The 20,914-nt window shown below is 37.2% G+C and overlaps 1 protein-coding gene across 1 annotated transcript in view; it reads right to left on the minus strand.

The window, feature by feature from the left end:
• Window positions 1-3,393: 3,393 nt before the first annotated feature.
• Window positions 3,394-20,914, minus strand: part of Zip102B (Zinc/iron regulated transporter-related protein 102B) — a 29,906-nt gene continuing 12,385 nt past the window's right edge. Inside the window, exons 3-7 of the mRNA XM_083121093.1 lie at window positions 11,779-11,931; window positions 10,760-10,831; window positions 8,784-8,869; window positions 7,101-7,235; window positions 3,394-5,761 (exon numbers count right to left, since the gene is read on the minus strand). Of these exons, the coding sequence (XP_082977219.1) occupies window positions 5,519-5,761; window positions 7,101-7,235; window positions 8,784-8,869; window positions 10,760-10,831; window positions 11,779-11,931 (689 nt within the window). The 3' untranslated portion in view covers window positions 3,394-5,518. The remainder of the gene's footprint in view (window positions 5,762-7,100; window positions 7,236-8,783; window positions 8,870-10,759; window positions 10,832-11,778; window positions 11,932-20,914) is intronic.

Here is a 20,914-nt window from a genome sequence, read left to right on the forward strand (position 1 = left end):
ACGAATGGTGCAAGGATCAATTTAAGTCTGTGGGCAATATATATAGATTGATTGCAGAATTTAAATCCAAGGACCCTTGGTTCAATTCATACACTCCCACGGCAAGTCATAGTTTTTATTAATAGATTAAGAACAGGACATGTGCGTACACCAGCACATTTAGCAAAAATAAATATTAAAATTCAAGAAAATTGTAAATGTGGCAATAATAATCCTGATGCTCAACATTTATTTCTAGAATATCCAATTTTTTCAAATCAACAAATCACACTCTACAAAGGTATACAACGTTTAAAATGAAAATTCCATTTCCAATATAACTCTCATCCATTCGAACAGATTTATCCCCTTCATTAATATGGATGCAGTATGCATATGCTTGAAAATGTAGGATCAAAATATAAGTGATTTATATATATATATATATATATATATATATATAATGGATAAAAGCAAGGAGGGCCAAAAGGGCTAAGTAAAAATCAAATAAGGTAAAAGGAAACACTCACCGGACAGTAGGAAAATTCAAAATTTTCGCTAATTTATAGCATCATCGGTGTGAGAAGAAACAGAAGACGGAACCGGAAGTTGGGGTCCTGCAGAGTTGCCAGGTCCCCATTGAAGAAGAAGCGGTGCGTAGAACGAAAAAAAAAAAAAAAAAAAAAAAAAAAAAAAAAAAAAATTAAGTCTGTGGGCAATATATATAGATTGATTGCAGAATTTAAATCCAAGGACCCTTGGTTCAATTCATACACACTCCCACGGCAAGTCATAGTTTTTATTAATAGATTAAGAACAGGACATGTGCGTACTACGCACCGCTTCTTCTTCAATGGGGACCTGGCAACTCTGCAGGACCCCAACTTCCGGTTCCGTCTTCTGTTTCTTCTCACACCGATGATGCTATAAATTAGCGAAAATTTTGAATTTTCCTACTGTCCGGTGAGTGTTTCCTTTTACCTTATATATATATATATATATATATATATATATATATATATATATATATATATATATATATATATATATATATATATATATATATATATATATAATATCCCAAGAAATGTCATGAAAATTGCTGTCCAAATTTCCCGCAGATTCCGGGCTCTGCCCCACTACTGCTACCCCACCTTTCTCTATAGAGTCCCTTTGGAAGGCATTAGAAACTGCCCGGAGTCACCTGCCCAAAACATTTTCCGCACTGAAACATTACGAAGGTACCAAAAAATTAAACCTCAGAAGGTAACTTACCTCTTTATCCCAAGGCCAGGCACTAAACGAATAGCGGGTCGTGCGCCTGTGACATGAATCCATGATGGAAGCCCTGAAACACCGTATTGACGTTACGTAGGTAAGGAACTTTAATGTTATAAAAATGTAAGTTTCGTAGCATGTAGAACTCTAAAAATTACCTTCCTCTCTTGTTTGGAACTCCCTTTCTTAGAAGAAACTTAATTTTGGACGAAAATATTTTCAAATGTGCTCAAAATCGAGGGTGGGTGATGTGACCACGGAGCCGAATTTGACTCATTACACAAATCAACTTAAAAATGAGACAACTCATATACTGTGACACTGGGAAGATTGCAGTTTGGGAACTTTTGACCTAAAACACAATTACAATACTTCTGAAATACCGAACGTCTGTACCAATAGTTGTCAGTCTGAATGCTGGTACTTGGTACTGGTGGCAACTACTGGTTAGCATAAAGCTATCAAAGTCGGAATGCTCACATCATCATTCTTATGTTTTAAATAGCACCATGGTAGTATTAAAAACACGAAAGGTCTATTTGTTCCAAAATGCGAGTTATTGGCCCTTGTGCCAAGTAAATGGGCATCATGCACATTAGCAATACCAATTATTAGCACCCTTCAAAGCGTGCAGCGATTAAATGGCAATGGGATGTCAATGCACTTCCTTTAGGGTCTAGCTAACCGTTAAACAAGAGCCATGTGCAATAATTTCATTACAACAATAAATAACAAGAGAAACATATTTCTTAACCTACCTGCTTAGAATTGAGCAGGAATCTTGAAAATCACAAAAGCCTTCCAGATATACACGATATTTCCACAAGAAATAACAAACGAAATAGACACTGCTTGCAAATGTCGTCAATGGAAGACAAGGCAACAAGGCAGGAACAAGACCAATGTTGTCAGTTTCACACAGATCTTAATTTCTACAAATATTCTTCAACGTGCCAAAAAACTGGGTAGTGCCAATTACAGGAAAGCTTACCCTATTATTATCATATACAGATATGTTACAAAGAGTTAAAACAAAATTCAACAAGATTGGGTTAAACAAAAAATTACATATATGGGCCATTCATATAAAAATGTACTCCCTCTGACCCATAATTATAGTCCGGTATGCCAAAATGGTAGTACAGAAATGACAGACGAAGAGGCAGATGGAAAGCACAATTTGTACCGATCCTTGAGTAGTAAAGTTGCATGACTCATTCCCTTGTTTCATGTTCTTCTTCTGTATACACCAATGTCACAGTCTGAATATCAGGCAATTATTATGAGACAACAAACAAAGGTGTACCGGACAATAATTATGGGACAGAGGGAGTACTAAATTTAAACAATAAGACTCCATGGTTTTATACAGTTAATATACCCAGAAAGTTTTTAGTTTTAATACTAAGAATGAGATCAGGTCACACACGTTTAAATCACCACTTATATAAAATTTATTTAGTTAATTCACCTATGTGCAAGTGCAATCTAGATCAGGAAGATGCTCATGTTATATTTCAATGTCCACTTTATACCACTCAAAGGGAGATCTTATTCAAGAATTTAATAAAAAAAAGGAATACATCTCCCAACATCTTTATCCTCTTTAATATCGTCACCAGATGTAACAATTGTATTTATCATCACTTTTAGATTTTTCCATGATATTAATATAGACATATGAAAATTGTAAATATTCAAAGTGTGTAACTTGATATAGCAACCAGATATAACAATTGTATTTATTATCAATTTTATATTTTGCATGATATTGATGTAGATATATGATGTATATGAAAACTGTATGTACTCAAAATTTGTAATTTGATGTAACAATATCATATGACTTACGTTTAGGACACTTGGTGTAGAGCTGGTATATGGCTAAAACCAATAAAGTATGAATGAATGAATGAATGTCATTACGACAGCAACAAGAGGTTTTTGTTTTCTATTTTTCTTTTTCAAATTTGCTTTCCTTTATTTTGGATGTAATGGAAAACTATGGATATCTATCAACAAAACACTTCATCTACCATTTACCAGTATGGAGTTAGGTGTTCTCCACATTAAATGGAGACTTTGTTGTAGTTGCACATACCATATGCTGTAATGCAAAAAATAAAAACATTTTATTTATAAATATAACTTTATTTCAAACTTTTTCCTTTTTAAAAAACATAATGCTGCAACAAAATTTAAGTTCACTTTGTACATGTTTAAATTAATCACATTCATCCACACCACCATTTATCAGGAATGTATTAAACTATTGTATGGAACCACTTTAAAATATTTACACCACAATATTTAGTCACCCAAATATATAACAGGAAGAATACTTCCCATTACAAATATCCCGTCTTATTTTGGTTTATTCTGTCTTGATATGAGCACTATGACAGAAAAAGTCCTGGACCTCTGAGTTCTATAACAAAATATACAAACAATTACCACTGACACTGCTCTTTCAATTAATCCTTGCATATCTTCCCAAGATATTTATTAATTCTTTTAACGAAAATGTTTATTTTGGTTTATATACATGTCTATTTAAAGCTTTTCTAAATTTTACACTTGAGAAATGCATGAATAATTGAAGATGGAACATTCAATACAAATTAAAATTGTTACACTTACATTCTTTTATGGAAGCTTAGTACATGTGGCATTCACTTTTTTCACTATTTTTCTGTGACTGGCACACTGAGTTAGTATCTGTATACCACTGTGCAACAAAATATAATTCAAACAGAATGAGCTAGTAGACTAACTTACTGGAACACAAATAATTTATATTTACTTATTGAAAAATTATTGAGAATTTGAGCTAGTGTTCCGTTTGACTATTTAGTTTGAAATAGTTTCCACAACTGCAGAAAGATGGCATTAGTTGCCTCATTCCTAAAGGTAGACACATGAAACTTGATTTTGTACAATGCTTGGAATTAACACATGATACCAGATCTAAGTAGAAGCATCTTGGGGGTGAATACAGAGGTGGGATATTTTAATTTTGTAGTAGAGCACTGGCACGTCTGAACCTCAAATTTCACTACCTTTTCAGTAAGTTAAATATAATGCACAAAGTGAATTTTCTAACACTGTAAGGTCTACATAGATCTAAAAAAATACAGAATGTGGTTTCATTTAATTACAAAAAATAGGGTTGAACGCTCATGAAAAATCTGCATGAATAACATTTTTTAATTGAATGTTTATGAACGCTCATGAAAAATCTGCACAAATAACATTTTTTAATTGAATGTTTAAACATTATCAGTAACAAAATATATTGCCTGACCGAGGTGCTTTGTGCAAAATATGGCATATTCGGATCTTTGCTGTCATTTAATACAATAATTCAAAAGATATAAATAGTGGCAATGACAGTGGGCACTGTCTTTAGAATATTAGTTCATTTTCTCATACATAACTATGAATAATAATAATAATAACAAAGAAGCACCAAAATACATTAAACATGAAATATTGTTATCTGAACGTGACTTCCCAACCTTTATTTGGTAAGTAAATAGTTTCTAAGTAGAGAAGTGACTAAAATAGTTTTTAATCTCTTGTTGCACATCACATGCAGCATCTACACAGGTATTCACTTTACCACACTGGTCATAAACACAAAATATAAATAATAGATACATTCTGTGCTTTTATACCAAAATGCGTTCAAGCCACAAGTCACTGGTATTTTTAGGTTTAAAAATGTAATATCAATAAAATATAGCAAGATGAAGTACAAAACATGGTATTCCCATCACTGCTAATATTGTTATAGTACTTATTACATAAAGGTTACACTGAAACTTTAAAATATGACACTACAATGGATGTTTAATACATAAGCACATGACATGTCATAATACCTTATTTATTGGACAGCCCTTATATGTCTAACTTTAATGCGCACGTACTGACTATTAAAATGATAGCAAATGTACAATTATTTGTCTTAAGCAATGATAAATATATTTGTAAGAAATTATTCACAAAGCAGTTACGTCTATATACAAAGGTACAGGACTTTTTCAAAGTGCTGAAAGAATATAAGTCCCAGTATCTCATTTTTTATTTCTTCCTAATAATGAAAGACCTTATGTTGCATTCACTCACAGACACAACACTTTCACCAATGCATACAAATGTATACACAATTAAAAAAAAACAGTCGAGAATGCTTGAAAAATATTTTTCCAAAGTTAATCATCTCCAATTAATCCAAAAACCCTAATATCTTTATCACTCAGTGATGATGTCCCATCGTCAGCAAAGCTGGAAGCAACGCACCAACCACCAAGAACAACAATTCTGCTGGCCGGAAGCCTTTCCGCTCACTCACGTCCGAGGTCGGAACCCCATGAGAATGACCCGACTGAACGAGTAATTCTGGTAACACATGGACAGTGGCAACATAAAGGAATGTTCCAGCACTAAAAAGCATGGCGAGACCAGTTGCATTGACATTTGACAGTGTTTCTTTTCCTTCCTGAAAACAGTATTTCAAAATTATACAAATACAGTGAAATCTCAACTATACATGTGTACATATGTGCATGTGTGTGTGTGTGAAGCAAGTGCGTGCCTGGCCTAAATTTCTCATAGCAAATATAACATTATATGAGGGATGTTCATTATTAATTGGCACTCACCTGGATTACTGGTCTTCACACATTCAATAGTGACAAATTGTACCATGGTGATTTCAACGTATTCTCCCTCAATGTCAAGACACTGTATGGATATTCCTGCCACAAGGCACACATAGTGCCATCTCTTGAGCAACTATGGAACTAAGTTCCAATATAGTACAGGGAAATTATAATGTAATGTACTTGTAGTGTATCAATCTATCCAAATGGTATATTCATACACTAACACTGATGGTTGTAATAGATACCTGCACTTGATGTGTGCATATGTATGCTACATGTTCCTCAACTCACTTAGCTTGGATTTAAAAGGTGTGAAGGAGAAAAACTTTTCCTTGTCCTAGTTCCATATTTGAATACTAGGAGCGGAGAAAGAAAATATATATGTGTATAAGTTCTTTACATACAAATAAATGCACCTTCTGTGTTATTCGCAATTTTTTTTTTGCACCTATTGATTTTGGTGATCACTGTTGCCAATCACAAAAATGATGTTTGTTTTAACCCTAGTCTATTGAGTAACAATCTATAAATTGACCAGTATTTCTTCACGAATCAGATGTATTTAAAGGGAAAATTACAGTTGTGTGATAATACTTTTGACAGGGTGACCCCCTTGAGCATGCCAATGTTGTTGTGCAATACTAAATTCACATCTAAGTGTACATGTAAATATAAACAATGGACATTACAAACCAGTTATCAGTTGCATAATATTCTTTTCTTACTATGTTTCTTAATTTCCATGTAGTATGAAAATAATAAAAGTTTGAAAAAAAATATTAAAGAAAACATAGCTCCTAATATTACTGTAAATACCAGAATATAAATGAACAGAGTAAATTAAAGAATATACTTCATAAATAGGTAAGTCCTTTTTTAAAAATTGTGCAATAAAATAGTGAAATATGGCCAGTCTTCTAGGATAAAGGTATGATCTTGCATTTTGTCTTTATATTCATAACACCACCAAAGTGAAAGCACTTCACACAGCCTTTGCACAAAATATCAGATCCATATATCTGTAAGCAATATTATCACTAGGATACTATTGGTTGGCTGATTAAGAAAATATAAAAATACTTAATGATAAATTTTCCAAATTAGAAAACTAAGTCAACCTCTGAAGTACAGCTATGAACACTGAGTTAATAAAACTTAACTAAGTTAACATACCTGACCAATGCCAAAATAAGTGAGCAATGCTAATGTAGGTGCTGCTAGAGCAAAGACTAGTAGATGCCTTCGTATTCTATTGCGTTCCAATCCTTCATGTAAAAGGAACGTCACAAGTCCAAATGCTGCAGGAGCCTGAGGATATTAAAAATGCCAAAATATCAACAAATATAAAGTGCGACATCACAAGCAAATTCAGATATTCTTTGAAAATCTGGAAGGATTTGATCTTGTATTCCTAGGTTGTTGGGATATAACATTTTTTTTTTTTGGTCACTTACCCCCATGCCCCTCCCCCTAAATCCACCAATGACAGTGACCACCTCTATTTCCGAGAATATGATACACCTGTTGTCTAGGATGAACTACTCTACTCGGACGATGTTGGTTTGTGTTGTCACTGTCACTTTCCTTCTGGAACTGGTCCCCTTTTTTGTCGATGTGTGGCCATTTTTGCAACCTTCCACCCACTTCTACACTGTATTCTGTGACAGAGCATGCTTTTCACTGCCACCAACAGCCTTCGAAACTGCAGCGATCACACTGTCTTTCCACAGAAACCATGTCATCCAGCACTGCCTTATGTTGTACACAGATTGCACTCCTTAGTCCAGTGTTCACGCTAGGTAGCATCCACTGTCCTAGCTACTGTTAACTGTCATGACCAGACAAACAACAGACCATGGCTTGGATAATTTTGAAATCATAAATCAATATGATGCATGCCTCGTACATGTATTTATTTTTCCTTGACTTTTCACTCATAAGTTGATTTACTTGACTTTTCTGGATTTCCAGGACAGTGAGAACCCCACTGTTACATCAATAATGGAGAACTTTCAAAGTGACAGAACTTGTTCTCATAGGATGAAATCTTAGAGAAGGTGCACGTGGAATCATATTTTATTAGTGTACAGTGACTACACATGTCTACGCTGTTAGTCACTGACGTCCCAGGAATTTTTTCGGAAGGGGTTGGAATTGTAAAGGTGTATATTACATATCTGCATTCTGGGGAGGGGGGTATACACTATAAAATAATAAACATATGTAACTTTCAATTTAAAAGATGCTGAAAGATAAAAATGTTAACCGGGGGTTTCAGTTATTACTCTGTTTTCTTCCAGAGTTCTTAATTGCTTTCACTTGAATTTTTTTTATTTTCTCAAAGTTTCAGGATGGGCTAAAGCCCCATCAGCTTCCCCCTTTGTATGCCTGTGATGGTAGTGTAAGTTTGAAAAAGTTCTTGGGAACTCGAAGAGGAAAAAAGACACTTTACAAATAAGAGCTATTGTATTATTTTGTAAAACACTGGTTATGAAAACTTTTTATGTCTTATAGTGTTTGCCACGGTGACTCAGTCGGTAACGTGTGTGACCGCCTTGCTAATGGTACCAGGTTCGATCCTCAGCTCAAATCCGGGAACTTTTCTAACGTTGGAAGCGGCCCCGGTGCCCACCCAGCGTAAGGGTAAAGGCAGTCAGGGGCATGATGCTGATCACATCACCCTGACTCACGACCAGATCAAAAAAAGTGTAGTGCGTTACCCCCACACCCCCTATACACCTTCATGGCGTGGTGCTAAGCACAAGGGAGCACTTTACCCTTTTTTTTATGTCTTATAGTAACTGCAAGGGTGGTACAATGTATGTATAAACATCAAAAGCAAACTAAATTACTGACCTTGTGCAACATTATTGCTAAAAATACTATCATTTCAACATCTGTGTGGGCTGTGGTTGCTGCTGCTCCCAGTGCCACACCATCAGCTGGGGAGAAAGGACTACAATGAGAAAGGCTTAGGTTCATGTATAATTTAATCTAATACAATATTCATAATAACTAGGACTAGGATATTTATGGCCTAAAAATCACCAAAATATGCAAAATAAAATGACCTAAAATTTTACAAAATATGCACTATGATTTGAAAAATATGCCCTTATAACTAGACTGTTTCAAATATCAATATCTAACTTATGCTGAAATATTTTCATATACATACTATTTTTAGTTCACTTTATGGGCCCTGATGAGTTGAAATACACAATGAATACTTCCTGCAAATTTTCAATGAAAAATGAAAAAGATTTTGCTGCAGTCCAAAAAAAAAAACAAGTCTAGAGTCAACATGGGAGAAAGAATGAATCCACTTGGAAAATGACTGTATATTTCTTGAAAAAGTGAAAATATGCTGAATATGACTGAAAATCCATCAAAATATGCTTTATCACGTAGAAATGGCCAAATATGCCCTTAAAAAGCACCTTATTTCAATTAGTTTCTTCACAATATGAATTTCTATATATTTAGGAAACACATCACCCTTACCAAAAAAAATATGCTAAGTCATAAAAATCCTAGCCCTAATAATAACAATATTTTTGTCGTCTACCATTCAGCAGCAGCTATTAACACCAGTGAATGGCAGATGACACAGATGCAGACAGACAGGCGACAGCAGCGCACCTAGTGACAATTGTGGAAAAAACAACAGAAACATGCCAAGCAACAACAAACAAGTTTCCCTCATTCCCATAATATGAAGAATATTCATCTTAACAATGAAAAAAGGAATACTAGCTTCTATGACTTCAAACCATGAAAGATTTAAAAAAAATAATTAATTTACCAAAACAAGTACCTACTTCATCCAATCTAATTAACTGTGATACCAGCATTGAAATTGTGCTTCTCTGATTATTGGCCTCAAGTTCAAACAGATTTTCCAATAACTGCTAGGTGCACTGCAGCAGCTAGTTCATCTGTTGAGCTACCTGCGACAGTTCGGTCTTAACAGTCACGGTAATGGTACCAAATATGTTCATGCCTCACTGAGTGGCATCACTTGGTAGCATACTTCAGCCACCAAACAATTTATTTCGTAGAGAATTGACTCTCAGTAGGTTTTCACACTAGCCACTCGTTGTTGAGCTAATCCGTTGTCCATTATATATAAAAGAGTGGCTGTTAAATTTATGGTTGGGCACACACAGGAGATTTACTACGTAGAAATTTAAGGGGGAAAAATCCAGATGACCAGGACTAGAAATCTGGTCTCTGGCATACCATGCCATTTCTGTGCTAACAGAACTACTGAGCCAGCCCTAATTTAATCTGATATTGTCAGAGTTGTAGCTCAGTTGGTAGACAAATGGCATGGTATGCTGTGTCAGAGACCTGAGTTTGAATCCTAGTTGAGCCTACCATTTTATGTCTGAATAGCGAGTTACCTCTGGGAGGGAGTATACAACTGTACAGTGTTTAAAAACTAAAATAATTAAATTTACAATTAACCAACCATGTAGTACACCAAGCAGAAGCTCTAAACTCTGTGGAGGACCAGCCCTTCAAGGACCAAGGACTGACAAGTGAATATAAATAGTCCCATGCTGTTATTATCAGGCTTTCTTGAATGGAGACTACAGAGTGGTTTGTCAGCTTCTTCATTTTGAGTACCCCTTCAGCAAATCTTCACTCACCCTCTTCTTCGCGTTTAGCCAAAAATGTCAGAAAAGTGAAGTAAAATAAACCCAAACAATCAGTCAATCAATTGAACGGAGTGGAGTGGAGAGAGAGAGGAAGGTAGGTGTAGGTGTGTGTGTGAGAGAGAAAGGGTGAGTGTGTATGTAAAATAATTAACACAATAATTAACTTACCAGCTGCATGAACCACCAACCCTAACGTAGCAGTTATATTTTTCTCTGGCTTGCGGCCACTTTCAGGATCTCCTGTAAAAATAATAATTAATCAGTACAAGACAATATGAACCTATGGAAAGAAGCAAGTTTCTTAATTTTTCAACAGTTTTTACATCCCTGGGCTGATGTCATTGTATCAGTATCGAAATGTCTTTGTTCACAGTTAATCATCAATAATGGCCAATGTTTTTCCAGGTCAAATATTTCTACAAATAAACTGTAAATAGAGTACACACTTTTTCATTTAGATACTGTTTTTTTTCTTCTTATGAATATAAAAGTAGTCAGGAGGAAGTTCTTCAGTGTGTTTTTATGAGTGAATAGCAATAGCAACTAAAGTTGTTTTGTAACGCAAATATCAAAATATTCAGTTGCTTTTTCTGAGAAAAAGCCCATTACTGTCACTTTTAGTAAGGATGTGAATGAATTATTCAGATTATTGATGGAATATTTTTCCTATTATATCACTATCCCTAATTTTTGCCATCATTGAACAGTGGCTACTGATATAACCGTAACCACAACAGAACAAAACAAAACAAATAATCCGTTGCGCAACAGCCCATGAAGGGCCTAGGCATACCTACCGACTGCCGGTCTCCCTCCCACACTTTCCTTCCTCACCTCTAAGTATGGAGATCTTCAACCAGTATTGGAATAGTCGGGGGGTCAACCCGACGTATCCCCAGCCGTTATAGTAGGTCTTCTCGACCGGATTACGCTCACTCACTCGGAGCTCCCCAATTTCCTCACGATGGTGGGTTGCCACCGGCCCTATACGTAGGCCGAATAAATTCCGACCAGAGCCGGATTCGAACCTACGCCGTCCCGCAGCGAACGATCTCAAGACGAGTGAACGCCTTAACCCGCTCGACTACGGAGGAGGACAAAACAAAACAAAACTGAATACTGTATTTTTATATAGAAACTAACATGGATTTGGAAACTAACATACAGAAATTTAATAATTGGCTCACCTCTACTTCTAGCTGCTGAACACTGATCTACTAGAAGCATGAACACAAATCCTAGGACTAAGGATATACCAATTAATGAATGAAGATCTGTGGAATGAACATGCTCTGCTACTACAGATGGGTTACCCTTGGTTGTTAGATCTGTAGGCAAATCTGAAAATATATGTTGCAACATTAGCCATCAATACATAGCATAGACATCCATGTGTGGGGAGGCATGCCACTCCATTTCCTCTCCCCCTTTAAGAATGTGGAAAAAAATCAATTTCAGCCCAAAATTATATATTTGACAATATTATTTAATTTGTTAAAGTAATTTGCATTAATTACTATGCATATATAAATTTAATTACACTTCCCTTCTTTAACCCTTTCAAATCTCTCCTTCCACCTCTCTCTCTGGGTGTCTCGTGAGCAGATTATAATAATGCCAGAATTACGAAGAGGGGGTTCACATAACATTTATATTTTTTAGTCCCTGGTTCGTTACACATGTACAGTAAGTGAATACATATTTGGTTTCAAATAGACAGTACTGTAGTTCTTTGAGTTAATTTGATAAATCAGAACATTTGTAGTAGGATTGATTACATAGGTTTATTATATGTTGCTATTATATACATATTTATATACTTTTTCCATATGTGCATTTACATAACAATTTCCTTAATTCAAGCAAAAGCGTACCTATGGCCTAACCATTGGTACTTTCATCAACACAAGAGTTAGCCTAACTATCTCTGTGGCCTACCCTCGACTTAATTGATATTCCGACCAGTCTTGCGTTTCCTTACGCAGCATCCTTCTTCAGCCCGCTAGGCATTATGATGCGACTCGACAATATCTTACAAATGCAAATGAAGGGCCAGGGGGAAAAACGATGAATGTTCATTCGAGACAATTTGCCAGGAAATGAAAAACAAAGTATTTCTTTCCATAAGAACGTTAATATATGCCAAAATAATAATGCGTTTTTCAGGCACTTCTCATCGTTTCCCAACCAAGGCCGTTCTCATTCTTATAGTACAGCTTCTGAACTATCAGATGGCGTTGCGATCTCAAAATGGGCGAAAAATCGACATTCATCGTTTTTTCCCCTGGCCCTTCAAATATTTTGATAATTGGGAAACTTGGGAATCTCAAATAGGGGTTGGCTTTACCAAATGCTACATATTTTCCATCATTAGTTTAGCCACCATAAGTGAACTAAACTTGCGAAGAAGGTTCCTTAGCCAAAATGATACATTAACGGGATGGACTACGGCCGCCATCTTGAAAATTCGTCCCATTCATTTACATGGTAAATTGTTACCATAATTGCGTTGCTCTGAAATGGAACTTCGACCATCTGCTTGTAGGGCCTTGTTCTTCGTAACCGTCCCCTGTGTTCTAATACTTCGAAGCATAAATTTTATAATTATATTGAGAGCAAAATAATAAAAACTGACAAAATGCAGCTGACATGCCTTTCCACTTAATTTTCTTATTTCACAGGAAGAATATTATAAATCCAACATAATAGTTCACTAGAGGAAACATTTATGCTGCGATTGATGTATACTTGTCACTGGGAACTTTGCGTATTATTATGCAATTACTATAATATTCGAAGTCTGCAGCGTATTTTTTTCGCAGCATCTTGTGCTGCCACCTACCATTACTCCTGGAACTTCCAGGAGGTGGAGGGATATTTGAGCTGGGCAGCTTCACGTTCGTCGAGTGCTGTCAACCAACACAATCGCCAAAAAATTGAGAAGATTGTCTCTATCAGGTCAGGGAAAAGAAAGATGAGGCGAGCAATTAACTTGAAAATTTGGCGAGAATAACAAAAACAATATAGATAAATGTAAATATGTATTTATATTACTTCCTGTAATGTAGATAATTTAAAACTGCACAATCGTTACGCGAACAATTTTGTCCGCAAATTCATGTGTCGTCGAAAACCTTGCTGGTCTGAAGCCTAGAAATTGCCTGAGGGAGGGATACCACTATGGTTCTTCCGTCCCTCGGTAGGAGCGAGCTCCAAATGTTTGTCACTTCACTTGAGAGTGGTCAAGGTCAACTTTTCGGAATGACACAACGGTGTGTTTATTTACAATACAACAGATCCCAGTGATTAGGCGATACAACCAGAAACATTTCCTCTTTTTGGAAACCGTTACGTCTTTCCATTGGGAAAGGATTTCTACAAAATGTGCGAATAATTATTGTTTTGATTGCACGATAAGCTGCATATTCTATTATTGCGTAAAAGTATTTTCTTTCACCTAGATGCTTCCTTTGAATAACTTCACAAATGATAGTTTACGTATTCTCACGAAATCCGTACTGCTTATGTACGGTATCCTACAAAAATAATTGTAGACAAAGGAGAAATGAAATAGACTGACTGCAAGCATAGGTGGATGCATAAAATTTTCCTGGGAGGTTCACAAAATATGCCGTAAAGATACGACAGGATGTAATATTGAGAAGATTATGGGCAGACAAAAGATTCCAAGACAAATGCAAGGATGAAACAAGTGTTTTTCTTTTACATCCACTTTTACATCTCACCAAATCTGAACCCGGGACCCTTGATTATACGGGAAAGGAAAGGCGCCAGCGTTAGAAGAATTTGATGAAGTAGAAGTTGTTCCACAATTACTTGTATTGACAGTGATTAAAAAAGAAATACTTTTGAGAATTTTCTTATTCAGACGAAACTCTATTTTTTCTTATTTAACGTCACTTCTACGCCACTTTTGACTAATCGCGACAACGAGGATGAATGATAACACTGGTCGACAGTGAATTTTTTTTTTTTTCGAGCAGTTGAAGACGAATCTGAACTTGGTTTTTGTCCTGCACCCTCAGATTTAGAATTAATGCCACTTATAGTATCAACCTTTAGACCCCGGCCAAAATTTGAAGGAAATTGCAGAGCTTCATGTTGGCGGCCTTTGTACCCCTCTACTAATTAGCCCCGTCTACTTGGCTGCACTTTTTAACACTCGGTGCAGTGCAGGTGTATCCAGTGTCAGGGTGGTGCAAAGAAATGACGTTCAACCCAAGACTACTAGAATTCTTGCGTTCAACCAACTAGACGGAAAGCGGTGTTCAAGTTCAAAAGATTCAACAAATGCCTGTCTGCTTCTTTAAACGGTCATTTGATTAGTTAGCACCCACCACGTCACCATACATCACACTTGCACCAGTCCGGAAGGTACTGCAGACGGTGCACATACCAAATATACTACTTGACTCGAAATCAACGAACTAGAGGACTCGGTGTTGCACCGTTCAACCAACTAGATGCTTCGGTGCAGAGTCAAAGCGAGTCAAAAAGTGCAGCCAACTAGATGGGGCTATCATCCCAGAATCACAAATGATACCTCGTTGGAAAGCTTATGGAACTCAGATTCCAACGAAGTACATTTAGGTTCCATCACACCCAATTTGTAGAAGAAGAAGAAAAAATAAGAAAATTTGGGGAAAAGTTAATTTTTGGAGAACTTGAGGTAAGTTTTGCAACACTTACAGTTGCGCTATGCAAACATAAACTCAGTAAGACACACACCCTATACGTTAAGTTGGCTAACTGAAGTTGTCCTGTAGGACGAATTTCAATGAAGAAACATATATAAAGTATACATATTGCAATATACAGGGTGAGTCAAAAGTCCGTGACCACCCCTTATAAAAAGGAAGGGAGTGTAGATTGCAACAATTCAACACTTTTTCCAATACTTAAAACTGAGATTATTTGCGAAAATTACAGGACATAAATGAATATCACCTATGCCCAGGTTGCCGCTGGAATCTTGAACGAAAGTCACACACACATAAAAAAAAAGTAAAAGTGCTCCCCTGTGCATAGCACCACGCCATGAAGGCGTATAGGGGGTGTGGGGGTAACACACACACATATATATACTAAAACAAAATTACTCTTTGTTATAGTGGTGTTGGTATTATAAGCAGGAAAAGTGATAGCATACAGAATACACCACTTCGAAAACTGTGAAAATTGTCATACTCTTAGAAATGAACTATCTTATTATTCGATATTTCATTAACTTTAGTTGGGGGTTAGGGGGCGAGGTGCCCGGGGACATCTGCCCCTCCCCCCTCCCCCCGTGGCATCGTCACTGAACTCCTGTCACCGTAGCGCGCTGTTCTAACCACTCCGCCACGGAGGTTGACTCTAAGGCGAAACAATCAGAAACATTGGAAAGATCAGAGTTCCTATTCGCGAACCGTCTTGTAAACAAAAAGTAGGAAAGTACAATAGCTACTCGTTACATAAACGACAGAATGAGTGAATCAGTGAAGTCAGATATATTCCACTTTCTGAGGTTGTATTATTTAATATTATTAGTATTATTTTACTGTTCTTGGTTCTTGAAATACCGTAATTTATTCTGTTGTTCACAAAAAGAACAGTATTTCCTGGTGAGATATTTTGCTTTTGCCTTGACGTTGTATTTATGTGGGCCTTAAATATATTTTTATGTCAATTTTTTTCAGATTGAAACATAATTTTAATTACGATCTTTTATGTGTGAGCGAATTTATAATATTCATACCAATATTACGAAATGAATTATTAATTCATATGCAGTCCCAGGTAGCCAAATGTTGCTTTCGGTGTGAACTGTCTGGTGTTGGCCAAGCATTGTGAGGATAATGGCGAGTTCATTGAAAAGGAAAGCCAATTAAGCTTCGCCTGGAAAGCCAAATAACAGCAACAATTGGTTTGATCGATTTATTTATTTGGTTTATATTTCTTCGTTTTTCTGCCACTTTCGGCTAATCTCGAAGATGAGAACAAGTGGTATGATATTATGAAATTGATGAAACGACGCTCACATGGAAGCCCATAACCAAGCCTGCATTCGAACCCGGGAACCCTGTTGTCGTAGCATGCTGTGCCAACCATTCGGCGACGAAGGTCGGCACCATAAAAACAATTGGACTCATTGCGCTGAGCAGGTGTACTCCAAAGATAAGCCATTCGGTAGGTATTGAACCTCAGACGAAATTTTCACCATGGAGTTTATTATTCCAAAGCTGCTGCCTCGGTGGCGCAGAACTAACTGACTTCTGTTCTAAAGGCTCTAGGTTCGAATTATGGCCATGGTTTACATATTTTAGGGCATTTGTTCTATTCCCTGTATCATCGGATCCCCATTTATCCTTGCCGTGGAAAGTGACGAAGTTTTTGGTTCACTAGTTGCTCAGATAGGCAAATCAGAACTGGAGTAGTGGAGTTTCCGAGCCCTTGATCACAATCCCACAACGTTATCCCCTACGCTATCGAGGCGGCCTGAAAAGTGGCGTAGACGAGTGGAGGAAATAAGAACTATAAAGAGTGTATTCAATCGTGAATATTAACTATAATACAAAAATTCAATTTTCAATACTTACATTCTACGAAAGCTTATTCATATAAAGGTGGATCCCATACAATTTGTAACGAGACTGGTTCGTTACAATAAATAAGTGAGTAAGTGGTCAGTAATTTGTCAGTATTTGGTCAGTTTTTTGTTACTTTGTTCAATTAAATCAATAATTTTGACCACTTGAATAGTTTCCACCCCTGCTATCACCAAAACCAAAACAATTGCACATAGGAAATTCCAACCCAACCTGAGGCCTGCACAAGACCTGGAGCAGACCCGTTCGCGAGACATTGCTCCTGAAATGCCATGCAACCTGCGCAACATCCTTGCTTGAGCAGCTTGTATGCCCACCTGCCCAGATCGTTCCTGGCAGGCATTGTAGACCCGCCGGGTACCCGCAGTCTTACGATACCTAGTAGGTCTCAGTTCGTTCTTTCCATCAACTGCAGACCCCTCCCTCTGCATGACGTAGTTGCTTCGAGTAGAAACTGCACCGGCCCCACACCGTTCTGCAGTGTTGACAACTGCAATAGATTTTCACTACTTAAAAAAGGGAACTCAAAGCTTCGTAAGCCACATCACCAATGAAATGAGATTTACGAATGTTGCAAACCCCCCCCCCCCCACACATTGAAATAGGTTTTCCGTGGCACAGGATCCATAAGTATATGTCGTAAATAACCAATATACGTATATATAGTGATATAGGGCAGGACTGAAACATGTCACGTTCGACGCTGAGGTCGCGAGTCACACAACACACTGTTCTACTGCGAACACCAGGGCCGTAGCCAGCCAGGGGCATTGCCGTTACCCTCGTTTGGGGGGGAGGGGGGGCAAGTACTTGGATAAACGTAACAACAACAACAATCACAATAATAGTAATAAAGTAGCATGAAAGGCATTATTATCCTCATAAATCATGCAAAAAGGGGGTAGAAGTTGGTTCTCACGCATTTGTGTTAAAACAGAGGATTAGAAATATTTTTTTTCAACACGTCAATTTCACATTAGCTAATAATGGGAAACAAGCACACAAACTATTTTTGAAAGAAAGAAAGTGCATGATAAATGCATTCCGAATGTACATACATATGGCATGTAAAATTTCCATCTACAATATTTTCTTTTCACATGGAGCGACGTTTTACATAATTAATTCATCCAACTCGTAACAAACCAACATTAATAGTACATAATATCACGGGCCGCCATAGCATTCTGTTTTACAACTTTTCTCACTTAGATCGTTCGGCGCTCAGGGCCGACTCCCGCTACCCCTTTGCTACGGCATTGAACTTGATGTGACTTGTACTTTAATGTTTGACCCCCACCCTGACCCCTCCGCTAGACAATTTCCGTCCAAGGTTGTGAGCATTGCACACTGACCCCTCTGGTTGCGCCACTGCGTGCCTGGTTAAGTCACCATGCAAAGAAAAACCATTAGTTTTCAGTGAGGAGATTTTTGTTTGCTCGATCATTCATTTAGATAAATGAAACTGTAATATTGCGTGCATTTCCTGGCAATAAGATAAAAACTGCTTACGCTGAACTGAAATCGCTAAGTATATAAATTCTCCTTGGAGAAGAAGCTCCTCCTAGGACTTCGTAGGATTTAGTAGCTGCGTAAGTAGGCAACACTGGCTGCAGCCGTCCACGTGGTGATGAAACACCTGGAGCGACACGCTGCCGGAGGGCTGTTTCCTTCCAGCAGGTTTTGCAGGCGCCCGGGTCTTGTTGAATGCCCAGGTACCTTGTAAGCGCAGAGCGCCTTGAAGACCAAGAACCCGGGTAAAGACGCAAGTCGACTCGTTGCCGTGGGCAGGCGAGCAGGTAAACCTGTTATCGCGTGCAAGCGGGCAGTGGGTAGGTAAAAGGCAGACTATGCTGGCCTCTAAACCCAACCTGAGTCGCTGGCTAAGGGCTAGCACTACAGACAGTCAGTTCAGTGGTCAACCTTGCCTCTGGGACAGACAAAATCAAAACAAAAGCAGTCGGAGGGTGTTGGTTGAATGCAGGTTGAATGTTCTGTGAGGAAGGAATTTACAGTGCCGGAAGTTTGGGGAGGGGAGCTTGAACGAGGGTCGGCACGTGTTTCGTATTTTGTGGGTGAAAGTTTTATTTTAGTGTATACTATTTTTCGCTGTTTGTAAGTAAAATACAGAGTAATTAACTTATATTTTAAAAAAGGAATCAAATGGTAACATTGTACACAGAGAACACCAAAACACTTCCTTGCAGTAGTTTGCAAACATTCAACTACATCTTTTTTTTTTTTTAATTTTTTTAGCTAAATTAAATCGAAATATAAAACAACCTTTCTCATCTTGTCTATTCTAATGCATAACATACAGGCAAAGTACATCTACGTTTCGTGTGTTGCACTAAGTACAGGTAAATTGTAGAGGAAGAACTGCAGCGATGGAGGAAAATGCAAATCAAACAGGGAACTATATTCAGTCGCGGAATAAGCCACAGTCTTGCGTTGGACCCGCTCGTGAAACTATCGTCGGTGGTTGCTAGTAATTCGGAAGTTTCACCACCAGATGTCTAAGACGTAAGGGTGGCATGATCCATGGCGTTAATTTCAGTCATCAGTCTAGCCACCCTAAGTGGACTAAACTCTCGAAGAGGGTTCTTTGACCAATTATTACATTCAGTTCTCAATCATTCAGTGTAGCCACCCTGAGTGGACAAGACTCGAGGAAAGGTTCCTTGTTGTTGGGAAGGCGATAAAAAACTGTTTTTCTCTAAAGCCCAATTGGCCTTTTTTATAATCGACGAGGGACGTCCATGGACGTGTCCCTTGTAGCACTGGAATTTTCCACTGCAACGGTTTTTTGAAAGACAGATCCCCAACTGGGAAGCTAAAAAACAGGGGAATATAATATCCAGTAAAAAGTATAATCCATTAAGCACATACACTTACATGCATTAATAACATAAAAGTACACACATGAAAAGATATTAATTAACCCTACACCTTGTAGCTGTCAGCAATTAATTAACATATTATCAAAACCAGTAATGGTCAATCCGACCATTTAAACATATAAACAGATAATAACAAATAAGGCTGATACAAGTTGTTGCAGGAACATATTAACTTTATATCAAAGCAATGGTCTAATTCTAAAGCCAAACACGACAATGGGAAAACAAGTACAGTGTTTTCCTTTCCAAATGATGCAGAATGCAGAGAAAAAGGGATTAGAGCTATCCACAGGAAAGATTTTACACCAACAAAAGCTTCCAAGGTAATTTCAAGTAGCTATAAGATGCATGTTCTTGTTTAAAATGGCACTTTTAAGTTGCCTTTATTTAAAATTATTACATGAGTATTTAACTACACAACAATCTATGTTCTATTCATTCTTTAGACAATACAACTCTAGATATAGTTATCTTTACGACAAAGGCATTCATTTCAAACTATGACAAATTCGAGAATGAGACAAACATTTTCATCTCGATACGAAACCGAGAATGACATTCATGTCAAACTATGACAAACCTGAGAACGAGACAAACATTTTCAGCTCGATACGAAACCGAGAATGACATTCATGTCAAACTATGATAAAACCGAGAACGAGACAAACACTTTCAGCTCGATACGAAACCAAGAATGACATTCATTTCAAATATGACAAACCCGAGAACGAGAGAAGCATTTTCAGCTTGATATGAAACCGAGAATGACATTCATGTCAAACTATGATAAAACTGAGAACGAGACAAACATTTCC

Source organism: Lepisma saccharinum, chromosome 4 (genome assembly GCF_977018435.1).
Source record: "Lepisma saccharinum chromosome 4, izLepSacc3.1, whole genome shotgun sequence".
Lineage (NCBI taxonomy): Eukaryota > Metazoa > Arthropoda > Insecta > Zygentoma > Lepismatidae > Lepisma > Lepisma saccharinum.